The sequence below is a fragment of the Theobroma cacao genome, chromosome 3 (genome assembly GCF_053813885.1).
Source record: "Theobroma cacao isolate CCN51 chromosome 3, ASM5381388v1, whole genome shotgun sequence".
NCBI lineage: Eukaryota > Viridiplantae > Streptophyta > Magnoliopsida > Malvales > Malvaceae > Theobroma > Theobroma cacao.
This window is the reverse complement of record NC_142641.1, coordinates 35,823,187-35,838,502: the sequence shown is the minus strand read 5'-3', so window position 1 is coordinate 35,838,502 and position 15,316 is coordinate 35,823,187. Positions and strand designations below refer to the sequence as shown.

Sequence of the window (15,316 nt, the reverse complement as noted above, 5' to 3'; positions counted from 1 at the left end):
GATAAAATTTGTCAGTACTTTTTTTTGTTTTTATGGGTAGTCTCTAAAGCTACCCAAATTTCCTTTGGAGTTTTCATATTGAAGTAGAGATCATATAGACGATCTATCAAAGTATTTAGGATGTATCAACGATATATCAATTTATCTTCTTCACGTTTTTTCCTCTTTACTTGTTGTGCATCAGAGTCTTCAACAGTCGATTCTGGAAGTGTAGTAAGAGTTGGATCTAGAACATAATAAACCTTCAAGGCTGTGAGCAAAAACACCATTTTATCTCTCCAGCAAGTGAAATTGCTTCCATCAAACCGATCAAGTTTTGATGAATTCTTGATTCATGAGTTGAAATCTTGAATTTGAATTAGACTCCATTGAAAACAACTCTTTAAAATTGTTAGAAAATTAGTAGAAGAAGAAAAGAGAAGAAAGTAGGTTGCAACACACTTTCTTTAAAGAGTTATTATCTAGTATGGGGATTTGTAGACAATGACTCTCTAGGATTCAACAAGCCTTTTTTGCAGAATGCTTTGAATGAATTCTGGCTTGGAAATACATTCTTTTTATAGACAATGGGAGGTTGTGTCTACTGCCTTTAAACAGATGTGTCTTTTTTACTTTCAACAGATGTGTCTGTATCTACAACTTTCAATAGTTGTGTTGATTATAAATACTTATTTTTTTTAAGAATTATATTTATTTTTAAACAGTCACACCTAAATAATTATCTTCCAATAAATATTACAAACTATCCAACACAGACAGACAGAGAAAAAGAAGGATGATTAAGATTAGTATAAATTTAAGAAAATGCATTTGATTATTGATTTTTTTACCATGTGATCGTGATAGGCTAAGCTTGACTAAAGTCACTATTCACATTTAGAAAAAAAAATTTGAGTAAATTTTAAAAGTCCATTATTGGTATTTCATAATTTAAAAATTTTATTTAATTCATTAAAAAGTTTTTGGTAGGTACCAGAGATACATAAATTTGACATTGGAATAACAAACAGATTTGTACATTATTTTGAAGTTTAATTTTTAAAATTATAAAATTTCGGTTAATAAATCAAAATAAGAATATCTCTGTCAAATTCAAAATATTAACAATTATAATGTTGGTTTTTTTACTCTTATTTTTAAGAGAGAATTTGTTTGTACAAAATTGTAAAAACATATGACAAAAAGAATAATATTTATATTTGATGCACAAATGTCATATATAGTTTTTATATACTATTAAATTATGAAATATTGTTAGTCATTAAAAAACAAATATAAAATTTTAAGATACTTAAAAATAAATATTATCAATTTTTTATAAAAACTTAAAAAAATAGGTCACAAAACTCAAAATTCTTAATTTTAATTCTTGAATATAATAGTTATTTTCTTCTTCTTAATTTAATTTTTAATATTTGTTTCAGTCTTCTTCTTAGTTTCCTTTAACAGCAATGTTGTCTCCATGCTACCCGGAACCAAGCTTACCTTAGGCCATAAAATCATTAAGATATATCTCTATTTGGTCCTCTTCATTATCTGTTCAGCAATAGCAATAGCAACGCATCTACACTGAAGTAGACAGCCAAGCCACACACAGAAGAATTAACCCCATACTACACTGCATGGTGTTAAGCCAGGACCTAAGTATCTGAAAAATCTCTTTTGTTAATCAAATAAGAATGACAAATAAACAACCATAAATAGTAAAAAAAATGTGTAAATTAAGAAGAAGAGTAAAATAAATATTTTTTTCAAGAATTAAAATTAAAATTCAAGTTTTGAATTCATTGTTGTTAAGAGAAGAGAAGAGGAAAGAAAAAGAGATTAGGTGAGACGGAATTGGAGGACTTATTGTTGTTAAGAAAATGAGAAGTGGATATTGGATGAGACGAATTTACGAACAGAAAAAAAAAATTGTACTTATATTTTTTGTTAATTTTTAAAAATTAATAATATTTATTTTTAAAATTTTTTAATAAGATAATCTAAGCGCATCAAATACAAATCCAAATATATTGTGAATGAGCTATATACTACGAGGCCAAAGTCAAATTTTTACCTTATATTTAACAATATAAAAAATAATCAATCATTAAGAACGACAATATGCTGAATTATGGAATGATTGATGGAATATCAGGAGGCACTATTTTTGTTCATTCCATGTGGCGTTATAGTACTGGAGCAACTTATCTATGTCTGACTCTTCTTTTGTTTGACCTAACAATGCATGGCAACAAATATGAGAAGAAGCTTGGGACAATTGGAGGAGAGATCAAGGCATTATGAAAAAGAAAATCCTAAAAGGTTGGGAATTACCAAAGCATTCTTATGTTAAGTTTAATGTTGATGGAAGTGCTAGAGGACAATTTCGGGCGGTGTAATTAGATAGGAGGCTTTACATATAAAATTGATATTTTTTATCCTTAACAGCAGAACTAAGAGCTTTATACTGGGGATTAAAGTTATGTTAGGGTAGAGGCTTCAAGAAAATTCAGGTAGAATCAAACTCTTTGCTTGCCATTTAAAGGTATCTAATCAGAGCTCACATTTGGATCTGAATATCAATATGCTCAAGCTTATAAAGGAATTACTCTAACAGTTTGGGATGCCACCATATTTCATGTTCATCATGAAACGAATTAGTGTACTGATTAAATAACCACTCACCATGAGAATCTATCTCTAGAGTTACATGTTTTTAATTCTCCATCAACTAGTGTTAGTGTTATTTTATTTACAAACACTCTAAGCATTTCTTAATTTAAAATGATGCAATCAATCAATCTTTGTACTTCATTCCTTTATTAAAAAAAACAACTCAAATCATCTTTAAGAATGATAAATATACACATGTTTAGTTGAGAAAATGACTATTCCATTTTTCATTTTTTTTTCTTCCTCTAATTCGTTACTTGGCTCATGAAAAGATCATTTCGAAAAATGACAAATTCTAGAGAAATTAAAATAACTACCGACTCCCTCGATAATAGGTATTTGGTGTGGACTAGAATATACTTGTTTAAACCCCTGCGTCGCTTCCAATCCATTCTCCATTCTTTTTTCTTCCTCTATTTCGTTATTTGGTTTACGAAATTCGAGAGAAATTGGAATAGCTACCGACTCCCCCGATAGGTATTTCGTGTGGGCTAGAATGAGCTTGTTTAAACTGCCCTGTCGCTTTCAATCTGGACTAGATTAGGGCAAGAAAAGAATAATATCTTGAAAGTGTGTTGAAAGATTATTAGGAATTAAACAATTATATATACGGGGTAATCACTGTAGTTTAAATCGGAGTAAGACGAATATGTCATAGCACCGCAAGGTTGCAGCTAAAAAAACATCTGGTTACAAAGCAGAAGACCACCTGAACTAATTCTATGTCGTTGGCTCCATATTTCATGTAGAAACGCTTCGTTGCTTTTAAGGTTGAGATAATCATCCACATCAAACCGCATTGCATTGTTTCCATTTGAAGAGAATTGGCTTTGGTAACTTCCAGGTTGTCCAAATTTAGTGCCTGTATCTTCCCCAATACTTACTGAAGGGCAATCAGTAAATGCCGGGCTACAACTCCCACGGCTGCTGGTAAATTGATTGCATATATCTTGTGCAGAGGATGCTTCCTAATATGTGAATAGAAAAAAACAGGAGATGGAGAGAGAATGATTAGAGATGGTTTGCATAATCAGCAAACTTTCAATTTGTTGTCAAGGCCCAACAAGCATACAAGCATGAACAGCAGGTATGTAAGTCACCAAGTGATAGGAAGCAAGCATAGCAATTAGCAGGTCACAAATTACCTGAGAAGGATTGCGTTTATTCTTGCAAGATAATGGAGAAGCATCATTAGAAGTCTCCCACTGTAACCAAGGCAGCATTACCCCATCCATTTCAACGGGTACAGACTTAAATACTGCTGGACTCTGGAAAGTTGGTGTCTTTGTCATTCCTCCTAAACTGGAACTAGTATCACTCCTGTCTCCATCTAATGAAGAAATATCTGTATCTTCAACATTTGAAATAAAATCTTCAATATATTTTTCAGCTTCCTCAGTCAATTGCTTGGACATCCTAGTTCTATCATTGCTCCTCTGGAAAACAATTTGTATTTTCATTAAACAATCAAAAGAAGTTTCATTCACCTTTCTTATATCAAAGAACATCAGAATATAATGGATTTTTAACAAATAACTAATGAGAACTTGAAAATAACCATATGCAATTCAAAGTCCTGCATTATTGTAGAGATGGTAAGAGGACGTTGTACCTTTCTGGCTCGCAATGGTTTCTCAACACTTGAGTTCTTTGGTTCAGGAAGCAATTCTTTAACAATTTTAGACAGCTCCCTCTCATGCTGCTCCTCCAACAGAATCTCAGCTAATAAATCTTGTCTACGCTTCTCTGACTGTCAAATCAAGAAATATAACCAATCACCAACGAATTCCATTATGAGGTACAGAACCTCAATTAAGGAAATAAATAGCATCAAAGGTTTAAAGTAAATAATTAATATAAATTATCAATCGTCTGGTCATTAAGCATTAACCAAAATCTTTGTTTATATGCATAAAATGTGAAACAGAAAGTTATCTTTTTTCATCAAAAGCAACTTAAATGCAACCTTATTTCTGGTTTCCCCATATAAAGTACAAAACTGAACAAACATCAGTTTAGGGTTATCATGAACCAACAAAATTAAGTCACTGAATGGAATCAATAATCTTCAGCAACATAAAAATATTCTACAAAGTGCACTGTATAACTTGTTGAAGACTAAAGAGGCCACATGCAACTAGCAACCCAAAGTTACTTCTGTACACAGAAAAAACAGAGAAAAGGATTTAAGTATTTATTAGTTAATTTAGACACTTTAACAAGCATGCCATACTGATAACCATAATCACATGACATAACATTGGTAAGTATTGCACCACAGAATGCTCATGATATGACTTTACACCTTTTCAAATTTTGTTGTGCACTTCCTTCTAATTGTAGAAACAGCCTGAAGAACATCAGAATTGTCAGACTGCAAACTATAATCACTTGCTATCCCGGACTTCTCTGTTTTCACCATTGCCTGCATAAAACAATGAGACCATCCAGCAAGTTTAGAAGATAAAATCTGTGCACCAAATTTTGCTCATGTAGGAGTGAATAAAGCATTAAGCATGTTAACAGGACATAGAAATACAGACTTTTTCAAGTTGTGTTTTGATCTCTTCCACAGCATGTCTAAGCTCTTTTCGCATTGCGGCATACAACCCACCATTCATATCATCCCCAGTGGGATGCTCCCCCTAACGGGTAGGAAACACAAAAGTAAGTGGCAGATTTAGCAAAACATCTTCCTAGTGGTTATATAAAATTGCAGTGTTCTATAAAAGAAAACCAACCTTTTTCTGCGCATAAACCGCTCGTATTGTCCTCTCCATCCCATTTTTACTGGAAAGAGCATCCCTTCCCTCATCATCAGTTAAAGCAGAAGAGTGGCTCTGGTTCCATATATGTATAAATTTCATTTAAGCTTACGAAACAAATTTGACAAAAATGAGTTTGAAAGATGCTAAAAGATATTCTGGTACAGTGAGGATAAACCCAACCACTAAATTGCATCCTTATATAAACATCCCACTTAACTAAGTGGTGATAAAATAAAGTTGAATGAGATTTTTAAGAGATAGAAAGCTTACAGAGTAGCCATCATGATACTTTAAGTCCTTTTGGCTCAGAGTCCTTCTCAATCCTTGTCTATCATTCAAAGCTGTTGGCTTATGAGTCGAGGATATCTGATTTCCACCAATGGAACTCCTCACACTTGCACGATTGCTTGAGTTATGTGAATTATCTAGATCACTCTGCCATTTTTAATAACAAGATATGCATACATGATAACAAGTAAGTATTTTGAAAGTTATTCCTAGTACGATTAAAAAACCAATAGATTTTATTAAAGCCAACCAAACCGTTCCAGTTGACCAAGTACACTAGTACATTATTGTCTATTATCAGTGACACTTCATCTTAAATATAAGACAAGAAAATAATAGTATTTGACTAATTAAATTCTGCATTTATTTCCTTCAAATGACATGCAAAACTACCTAGCCTGATAAAAGATTAATCTACTATCAAGTAAAGCAAAATGATTTGGCATCTAATCACTAAAATCCACAAAATAAATGCCAATGAATGAACTGAACTGAACCTTCCAGATTTGGAACACAAACTTAGCAATGACACTAGCTATACCATCAAGAGTTTGAAAGTTATTGAATACTTGAAAGGGAAGCCAAAAGTACTTACCAAATAATCCCACATTTTTCTCATATTGGTCAATGTATTTAAACTTCAACCAAGCAATTACGGCTATGTTACAAGTGCATGCCTTACAAGATAAAAGTTTTTGTTGGCTTGTCCACATAAATTGATGTTTGATTCCAAATTAAGCAAAAGTCAACCGCAAAACAAGCAAACAGATAGCGAAGTCAGGGCTCTCAATAATGTGTCATTAAAATGAGATTAGACCTCTAATCCTTTATACAGCTAAACAGTCTAATATGACTAATGCATTCTTCTAAATAATGAGCATACACATCAGAATAAAAACAATCGTGATGATGCTGATGCTGATGATGATAATACTACCTCAGAATCGCTAATTTGATACCGAACAACTGAGACCGATCTTCTCCTCCTGGAGTTAGCAGTGTCCGAAGTTAACCTTCCTCCACCACCACTATTTACAAAACTACCCCTGGATCCTTGCCTGGACACCGACCTTCCTCTTCTCTGAGTCGCACTCTCTCCTCCTCCTTTCCCTCCTTCACCATTACGGGGACTGACGTCAGCATTCCGCGAAGCCGAGCGTCCTCTGAGGGAGGAGTCAAAGAGCTCAATGGCGAGATCGTCGAGACTAATCTCCGGGAAGCCCGATCCCCTGACAGTGTTGACGAACCTTCCTCTGGACCTCGGAGCCGGAGTAGGCTCTTCATCGTCGTCGGCTCCGGGAAGCCGGCTGGAGAATCTGCTGAGACTCCTGGCGCGACGGTGGACGGAGGTCCGATTGGAGGAAGAAGAGTCGCCGGTTGAGTTGGCGAGGGAAGTTCTCTTGGTGGTTGACTTGAACGCTGAAGTTGCCATTGGGAAGGGCAGATAGAGCAGAAGCAAAGAGGAAGGGGGAAATTAATCTAGGAGTGCTGGAATGTGCCAATTTATTAGGGATTTAGGGAGGTCATGATTTGGGGGCATTTAATTTTGAATCGAGAAAATCAAAAACGTTCCAAGAAAGAAAAACAATAGTAAAAAGAGAGGAATGGGGGTTGTCGTGAGAGAGTTATACAGCTCAACAAGGAAGAGGTAGCCGCCTAACAGAGACGCAGAAAGAGAGAGTAACGTTTTTTGAAAAAATGGGGAGATTGGCGGAGAGATCGATATTTGGGGGGAATTTGAAATATGGGGCTGTTTAACTTGTACCGCCACCTAGCTTATAAGTTAATGAGCAGATGTGGAATATCCAGGGTGATTAATTACCGCAGGCAGGCCATTTCTTCAATTTGTTTTTTTTTTTTAAAAAAAAGAAAGAAATCTTATTGGACAATACTATGAAATCTATGTTGATTCCTCGTTCAAATTGATGTTTCATTTCAACTTTAAAATTCTTTTTCTTTTTTTTTTTTTTTTTTTTGCTTTCGAATTCAATAATTGTGACCAAACATAATAAGCAGCCAAAGCAAATTAAAAGCGGGAACGTGGGCACTAGATCAATAAGAAGAGTGAGTGAGCCACAACAAAAGGTATTCTGTTTGGGGACCAAAAGGTTTTAACATTCGAAGGCTGTGAACCCTTTCATTTCATCACCGGTCCTATTCCAACAGATGCAAGAGTAGTTGGGATCCATTTACTGATAGCTTTTAATATGGGACACCATCTACAATTTCACATGTTCGACTCATGACATAACATTGATCGGCCCGGTGATCACCTTTTTTTTCATTTATAAAGATGAATGATATTTTAAAATTTAAGAATCACACAAATCGAAATTAGTAATCCCACTTTAGTGCAACTAACAAATTTCCTATGTATTGTCTTGTTGAAAATAAAAAAGTGAGACAGGAATGTGATCAAAGTTCGTTGTGTCATTGACATGAACCATCACCACAAGACTCATGTCGAATGCAACTTTTCTAGGGAGATTATCCGGAGTTAATGACTTGTGGCAGCGCCACTCAACACCCCATTTGTCAAGTTACAAAACTAGTTTGAATCATAAAGAAACAATAAAACCAAACTTAACTCTGATAATTCACTCGAAATAGTTCCTCTCTAAGCATGCAGGGACGTGTGTGTGTGTGTGTGTGAGAGAGAGAGAGAGAGAGAATAAGAAGAAAGATCATATATTTATATTCATATTCAAATCCAGCGAAGCAAAATATATTAGTAGCAAGCATTAAGGCCAGTTTTAAGAATTCAAATTTCCTCGAGAACAAAACATACATGCATGCAAGATATAGCTTCACTCAGACTAGATAACTAAAAACAACTGCCAAGTGATAAAAGCTATTGCCATTGTCTCAAAACAAGGCTTATTTTTAACTCATTGCCCCCACAGTAGACATGGAACAACATGGGAAGCATGCGGAGAATATAGTAGCCGAAGCAATACTGCCAAGCAACTTACTTAGTTTTTGACACGTGAACAATCAGGTCAATAATACGGGAGCTGCAAAACAAGATGGAAAATAGAAAAAAAATGAGTACTGCCACATATATAGCTTATTGACAAGGTAAAGAAAAGGGAGACAAATTTTCAGCAGATTGGTTCAATTCGGATACAAAAGTTGGCCGTCTGCACTTAACAATCAAGAAAAAGTGTAAAACTGCTGCATGGAATTACCTGTAGCCCCACTCATTGTCATACCACGAGACAAGCTTGGCAAACTTTTCATTCAGAGCAATTCCAGCTTTTGCATCGAAGATACTTGACCTGGATAATTGAGCAAAAGTTATCACTTTATTGCAGTCCATTGTATTTAACAGACAGCTCAAAAGATTAAACCCAGAAGTTTCAAAGCCATTGCAACATAGGTGACTTTCAACCAATGACAAACATGCGGAAGGAAATAATCAATCAGTCCTTTATATATGCATCATGGACACACACCATCAGATAATGATGTACTTGGGTCCTTATATCATCAGTGCTTCTAACAGAATCATGGCTAAAAGATGCATGGCACACTGCACATGATTTCACTGCTACTGTTATCATAGATGACTAGATGTGCTTCTATCTTTACCTGCTGTCACCAACCAAGTCGGTGGAAACCAAGTCTTCTTCAGTGTAACCCAAGATTCCCTTCAGTTCTCCCTCAGATGCCTCCCTATGTCAAACCAAAAAAGAAATGGTTTTGAAGTCGAAGAAAGGCAGAAAAAAGCTTACAAACAAAACTTTATAACTTCTTAGTTAGGAAATTAATATTATCAGCGCCACCAGTACTGGAGCTATTGTATCTTCCAGTAACACACAGGAATAGAAACGCCTAAGGGCACGTTTGCTATTCCTCTTTATTTCCAGCTACTATTTACTCCCCTTGTTTGGTTGGTAACTTGGTAATTTAGCAAGGAATAACAATTCCTTTGTTTTAGTTATTCCTCAAAATTGGTAAAAAGTCTTTTTTAACTACACTCACCTCCCCATGGTATTAGCTATTTCATATCTAATGCAATAGTTTCAAAAATTATTATGACTAAATTACCTTTCATAAATTTAGAAATTTACAACCCTCAAATATTAATAATTAAATTATAAATAAAATATTAATATTTAAATAATCAATTATTGATATTTAAATAAATTATAAATTATTAATATTTTTAAATATTAATGATTAAAATATAATAAAATATTAATATTTTAATTATCAATTATTAATATAATGATCAAATTATAAATTACTTATATTTAAAAATAAATAATCATAATAATATTTAAATTATAAATAAAATATTAATATTTTATAATGTTAATGATCAAATTATAAATAAAATATTAATATTTAAATGATCAATTATTAATATTTTAAATAAATTATAAATTATAAATATTTAAAAAATAAAATAAAAATAAAAAATAATCATAATAACATTTAAATTATAATAAAATATTAATATTTTATAATGTTAATTATTAAATTATAAAATATTATTTCAATTATCAATTATTAATATTTGAAATAAATTATAAATTATTAATATTTAAAAAATTATATAAAAATAATCATAATAACATTTAAATTATAATAAAATATTGATATTATATAATGCTAAGGATTAAATTATAAATAAAATATTAACATTTAAATTATTAATTATTCATATTTCAAATAAATTATAAATTATTGATATTTAAAAAATAAAATATAAATTATATATATAATAAAATATATTTTTATTTTTTAATTTTTTATTTCTTTATTATTTCAAAATTATTTTTAATAACCAAATATTGCAATAAATTATAATAACTATTCCTACTATATTTCATTTATCGTACCAAATTACGTAATAATTACTTTATTTTATTCTTATCTTATTTTTTTTAAAAAAATAATTATTTTATTTCATTATTATTTATTCCACAAAACAAGCGTAGCCTAAATATTATAGGAAAGGAATATCTTCAATTGGCGCACAGAGCACACTTTAAACTACAACTAAGAAATTCCTTACTTGACAGCAGCTTTGATTTCCTCGTAGGAGGCTGCCTTCTCAAGTCTTACTGTGAGGTCAACCACTGAGACATTAACAGTGGGAACACGAAAAGCCATTCCAGTTAATTTTCCATTCAAGGCAGGCAGCACCTTACCAACAGCCTAGTGACAAAACAGAATTCATCCCAAAAAATATTAGCATTGGATGTTGGAATGTGAAGGATAACAAGGAACAGCAATCTAACCTACTGAAAAAAAATTGGTTCCTATATGCATACTTATGGAAAAGGGGATTTTATTGAACTAATTATCTTTCTGTTTTGCAATCAACAGTCTTCTTAGCAGAAATCAATCTCTAGAAAATAAAAGAATAATAATTATGAAATGAAAGTGGAGAGTGCTTATCAACTCTTGAGCTACAATCTTGACACAATTTTTACCTTTGCAGCTCCAGTACTGCTAGGAATGATGTTGAATGAAGCAGCTCTTCCTCCTCTCCAGTCCTTCATTGATGGACCATCCACAGTTTTTTGTGTGGCTGAGTAAGAGTGGAATAACACAATGAATACACAGAGCAGACTAAAATAACTGCGTAAAAATTCTGTTGGAAAACTTACCAGTAATGGAATGAACAGTTGTCATAAGACCCTCAACAATGCCGAATTTGTCATGAATGACCTGTAATTCAAGGCAATATTAACAGTTGCCAACTGAGATCAGAGTAAAGATTAAGTCACTCAAGAATAACAATCAAAGATAAACCTTAGCAAGGGGAGCAAGGCAGTTGGTGGTGCAGCTAGCATTGGAAATAATGTCGTATTCTGGCTTGTATTCCTTCTCATTAACACCCACAACAAACATAGGAGCATCTTTGCTGGGGGCTGAGATGATTACTTTCTTAGCGCCACCCTGATAATCAATCAACCAACATCATTTGAGATAATCCCTGTGTAAGTTCAAGTCAATTCATGGTGAAGAACCTTACCATACGCCTGAAGAGTTATAAATAGATTCATCATTATGCTTTACTTACTATATTCCAAAGAAACAGACCAAAAATTCAACAGGGCATTCACAATTAAATAACAAAGAAAAACCATGCAGGAAAATAACATAAAAAAAAAATTTCAAAAATGCAAAGACAAACGAAATAAAAAAATACCTTCAAGTGGGCAGCAGCCTTGTCTTTGTCAGTGAACACTCCAGTTGACTCAACAATGTATTCGGCTCCGGTCTCACCCCATGGGATCTCCTCTGGGTTCCTAGAGTTACATAAAACACAGTTCACTCCGTGCTCAATCATATACACTAACAAAGGTTAAAATTAAACATCCTGAATTTTGAAGAGCAAATTATACCTAATACCGAAAACGGTAACTGGCTTCTCGCCAAAGAGAAGGGTCTTTGAATCCTTTACTTTGAGCTCGTTATGCTTCCATTGACCGTGAACACTGTCGTACCTAAACATATATGTCTAAAAAACCATAATCCAAAAAAAAAAAGAGCAAATAAATAACAATCCGCCATAAAAAAAATGAAAACTTTGTAGAAAAGAAAAATAAGAAATAAGAAATGATCAAATAAAGTAAAAAGAGGTACCATGTAATCAGTACTGATAAAAGGATCATTAACAGCAACGAGTTCAACATCGTCCCTCTGCAGAGCAACTCTAGCCACCAATCTACCGATCCTACCGAATCCTAATTTTATTCATTTGTAATAAGAAAAAAAAAACTAAATTAGATCTTAATTTATGATCGAAAGAAAAACTTATAAAATCATATCAGCGTAAGATCAACGTACCGTTGATTCCGATCTTCACCTTCGCTGTAAATCAATGCAAACAAAAAGAAAAAGAAAAAATAAGGTAGATTAGACGAAGAAAAATAGATTAAATTCTAAAAAGAAATCGATATGATTGCTTACCCATGGGTGTAAAGGGTGATAGAGCAGAGACAGAAAGATGTTCAAAGCTAAGCAAGCAGCGTAGTGGAAGAGAGAAATGGCTTAGATGATTTATTATTAGGTGAAAAGTGAGATTACGGATTATTTTATTACTACTTTATAAAGGGCAGTAAAGCGGGAAACCGGAAACTGCCGGTTCGGGAGTGGGGTGGTGCGCTACGTGTCGAGATTAAAGCTATCTTAAAATTCAGGTTCGTCTTAACATCATGATGCGCTGGTTGTACGCTGTCTGATTCGATGACTGCCAATGGGAGGTGACGCCCGGTCATTTAGATCAAGGCCGATGATTCCAAGCATCCGGAAAGAGAAAGGTGTCACAGTAACGGGGCCGCCCGCCGGCATTGTTGTCGAATAATGGAATCGCACTTCTGTAGGTGTAACGGTGACGAAACATACTTAAACTCAAATATTCATATTAAATTTGAATTGATGAAAATATAAAAAAATTAAATTTAAAAATATTGTAAGTCTAAAATGATATAATTTGCATGTCAATCTGAGTTTTAATTATTAATTTTAATATGATTTAAATCTAAAATGGTACTTTTGCTGAGGAGTTTAAAGTACGTTCAATGACTGCTGGCTTGCCACGCCATATTTTTGAACACGTGGATTTTAAGGTTGACATATGTCGTGGTCAGCTTTTTGTTGAGTCGTGGTGACTCCCCCGTGCTTCAATGTCAACGAGCCCAGGTTTTTTTGTTTGGTGGACCAAACTTCAAATCGAGGCTAAAAACCCCAGTTGAGCCCCGCTGTGGTTGAAAATTTGTGTCGATACAAATTTTTGTATTCAATATTTTTGGGATTTTTGTTGTTATTTTCATATTATAAAATCTTAATTTGCGTAAAAGTTTTGCTATGGAAAATCAAAAATTAATTCTGATGTGATTTTATAGAATTATCAAGATTAGACAATGATTATTTTAATTTTATTCTTTCCTTTAATTTGATACTATCTCAAAATTATTAGGAACAAGATTTTGGGAGAATGTCATTAATGATAGGATTGAATTGAGGAACATTGTATTAATCGAAAAAGGGAAAAACGTCAATCAATGGAGGAAGCTGAATGGTAGAAACTTGGGGAGGAAATTTGTGATGTATCTTGGTGGGCTCAAAACACAGAAATTAAATTAAAATGACAAAGAAACATATGATAATATTGCTTTGGTCTAAAACAAGGCATGTCGTTTTCAAACCTTAAAACCTTTGGGGTTGTCAAGCTTTTGAAAACCCAAGGGAGACCCATTGTTTGTCTCATATTCTTGTTGTCTTTGCACCTAACAGTCAATTTTCATTATTTTCGTAGCAAAGGTGCATTTTTCATTTGAAGATAATTTACCACATACGATCAGAGGCGGAGGCGGAACGAGCATTTTTAAGGAGATCAAATAGAAAGAAGCACTTAAAAATCAACGAAAGAGATACTTGTAAGAATTGAATGATATATAAAATTTTCATTAACAATTTGCTTCTTGTTTTTTTTATGGTTGAATAGAACTATAGAAGAGTCTCTTTCTCATTCTTTGTGCAAATAGTGGAAGAGAAAATAATTTTTCCAACTCAAATGAAATATCTATTTACTTTATGTGTTCTGCACGAAATAGGTTACTTTTTGAAGAATATCTCTTTTTATTTTTTATTTGCCTCTTTAATTGCTAATTAGCATATTGGGCTTTTTGGTTATAGCATTGAGTAAATAGGTGAATTGGGTGGTTTGGTTCGTCATATTAAGAATGAAATAGATCAAATATTTTTAAAAAATCAATTAAAATCGATCAAATATAAAGGAAGACTAAACCGATCAAATATAGAATTAATTTGATCAGTTTGGTTTTGAACCAATAGACTAAAATTTTATTTTATTTTATTTTTGTAAATTACAATATTAAAACTTTTAAATTTCATTCACAATTATAAAATATGCAAATAATCTAAACATAAAAAAAACATACATTCGTTCTTTGACTCACATAACTATATTTTTTTACATAGACTATCAATTTAACATTCAAGATTCAACATAACAAAAAAACAAAGATAATAAAATTAACATCCGTAAAATAAAACAAATACAAAACCATTAACCATCACGGATTATTAACTTGAATCTTCTCCATGACTTGGCTTTTCACATTCAATCACGTAGACTAGTTAACAATTAAAAGAAAATAAAAAATATAATTAGTATAAATTTTTTAAATAATAAAGTAAAAGAAGATTAAAAATGAAAAATTATATAGAAAGTCATAAAATTTAACATTTACTATATAATGAATAATTATTAATAATAATATCTTTAGATATTCATAATATATTAAACATTAATGTATAATATAATATATTTAATATTATTTTGTAAACAAAACCAATATTATTTTGTTCTTTATTTATAATATATTATTTATTAATTATTAATTAATTTTATTATTTTTTAAAATATTAATTACTTATATATAATAAGTATAAGTAATATGTTAATTTTATATAGTATATATTTATACGTATTACTTTATTATTATATATATATATATATATATATATATATGAAATTAATGACACAACTCATATGTTATAATATTTTATATTAAAGTTTGTATAAATAATAGCTAATTATAAATAACATGTTATAA

General features: G+C 32.0%; 2 protein-coding genes across 2 annotated transcripts; both read right to left on the bottom strand.

The window, feature by feature from the left end:
• Positions 1-3,229: 3,229 nt before the first annotated feature.
• Positions 3,230-7,488, bottom strand: LOC18605058 (uncharacterized). Its single transcript, XM_007037843.3, has 8 exons — positions 6,652-7,488; positions 5,697-5,861; positions 5,400-5,498; positions 5,202-5,303; positions 4,964-5,083; positions 4,271-4,408; positions 3,804-4,094; positions 3,230-3,626 (listed from the first exon to the last, which is right to left on the bottom strand). Exons 1-8 carry the CDS (start codon positions 7,144-7,146, stop codon positions 3,333-3,335), a joined length of 1,704 nt encoding a protein of 567 aa, XP_007037905.3. The 5' UTR covers positions 7,147-7,488; the 3' UTR covers positions 3,230-3,332.
• Positions 7,489-8,386: 898 nt separating this feature from the next.
• On the bottom strand, positions 8,387-12,749 carry LOC18605057 (glyceraldehyde-3-phosphate dehydrogenase, cytosolic-like). Its single transcript, XM_007037842.3, has 12 exons — positions 12,645-12,749; positions 12,522-12,545; positions 12,318-12,418; positions 12,077-12,192; positions 11,881-11,980; positions 11,481-11,627; positions 11,336-11,396; positions 11,159-11,256; positions 10,738-10,880; positions 9,306-9,389; positions 8,903-8,992; positions 8,387-8,728 (listed from the first exon to the last, which is right to left on the bottom strand). Exons 1-12 carry the CDS (start codon positions 12,646-12,648, stop codon positions 8,683-8,685), a joined length of 1,014 nt encoding a protein of 337 aa, XP_007037904.2. The 5' UTR covers positions 12,649-12,749; the 3' UTR covers positions 8,387-8,682.
• Between the last annotated feature and the right edge of the window lie 2,567 nt (positions 12,750-15,316).

Excerpts from the sequence above, each read along its gene's own strand:
- LOC18605058 (XM_007037843.3), bottom strand. The coding sequence starts at position 7,146 with ATGGCAACTTCAGCGTTCAAGTCAACCACCAAGAGAACTTCCCTCGCC. Across the intron at positions 4,409-4,963 it reads GCACAACAAAATTTGAAAAG|TCAGAGAAGCGTAGACAAGA; the intron begins GTGTAAAGTCAT and ends TTGATTTGACAG. Across the intron at positions 4,095-4,270 it reads AACCATTGCGAGCCAGAAAG|AGGAGCAATGATAGAACTAG; the intron begins GTACAACGTCCT and ends ATTGTTTTCCAG.
- LOC18605057 (XM_007037842.3), bottom strand. Across the intron at positions 12,419-12,521 it reads GGTGAAGATCGGAATCAACG|GATTCGGTAGGATCGGTAGA; the intron begins GTACGTTGATCT and ends GAATAAAATTAG. Across the intron at positions 10,881-11,158 it reads GCAGTACTGGAGCTGCAAAG|GCTGTTGGTAAGGTGCTGCC; the intron begins GTAAAAATTGTG and ends TTTTGTCACTAG.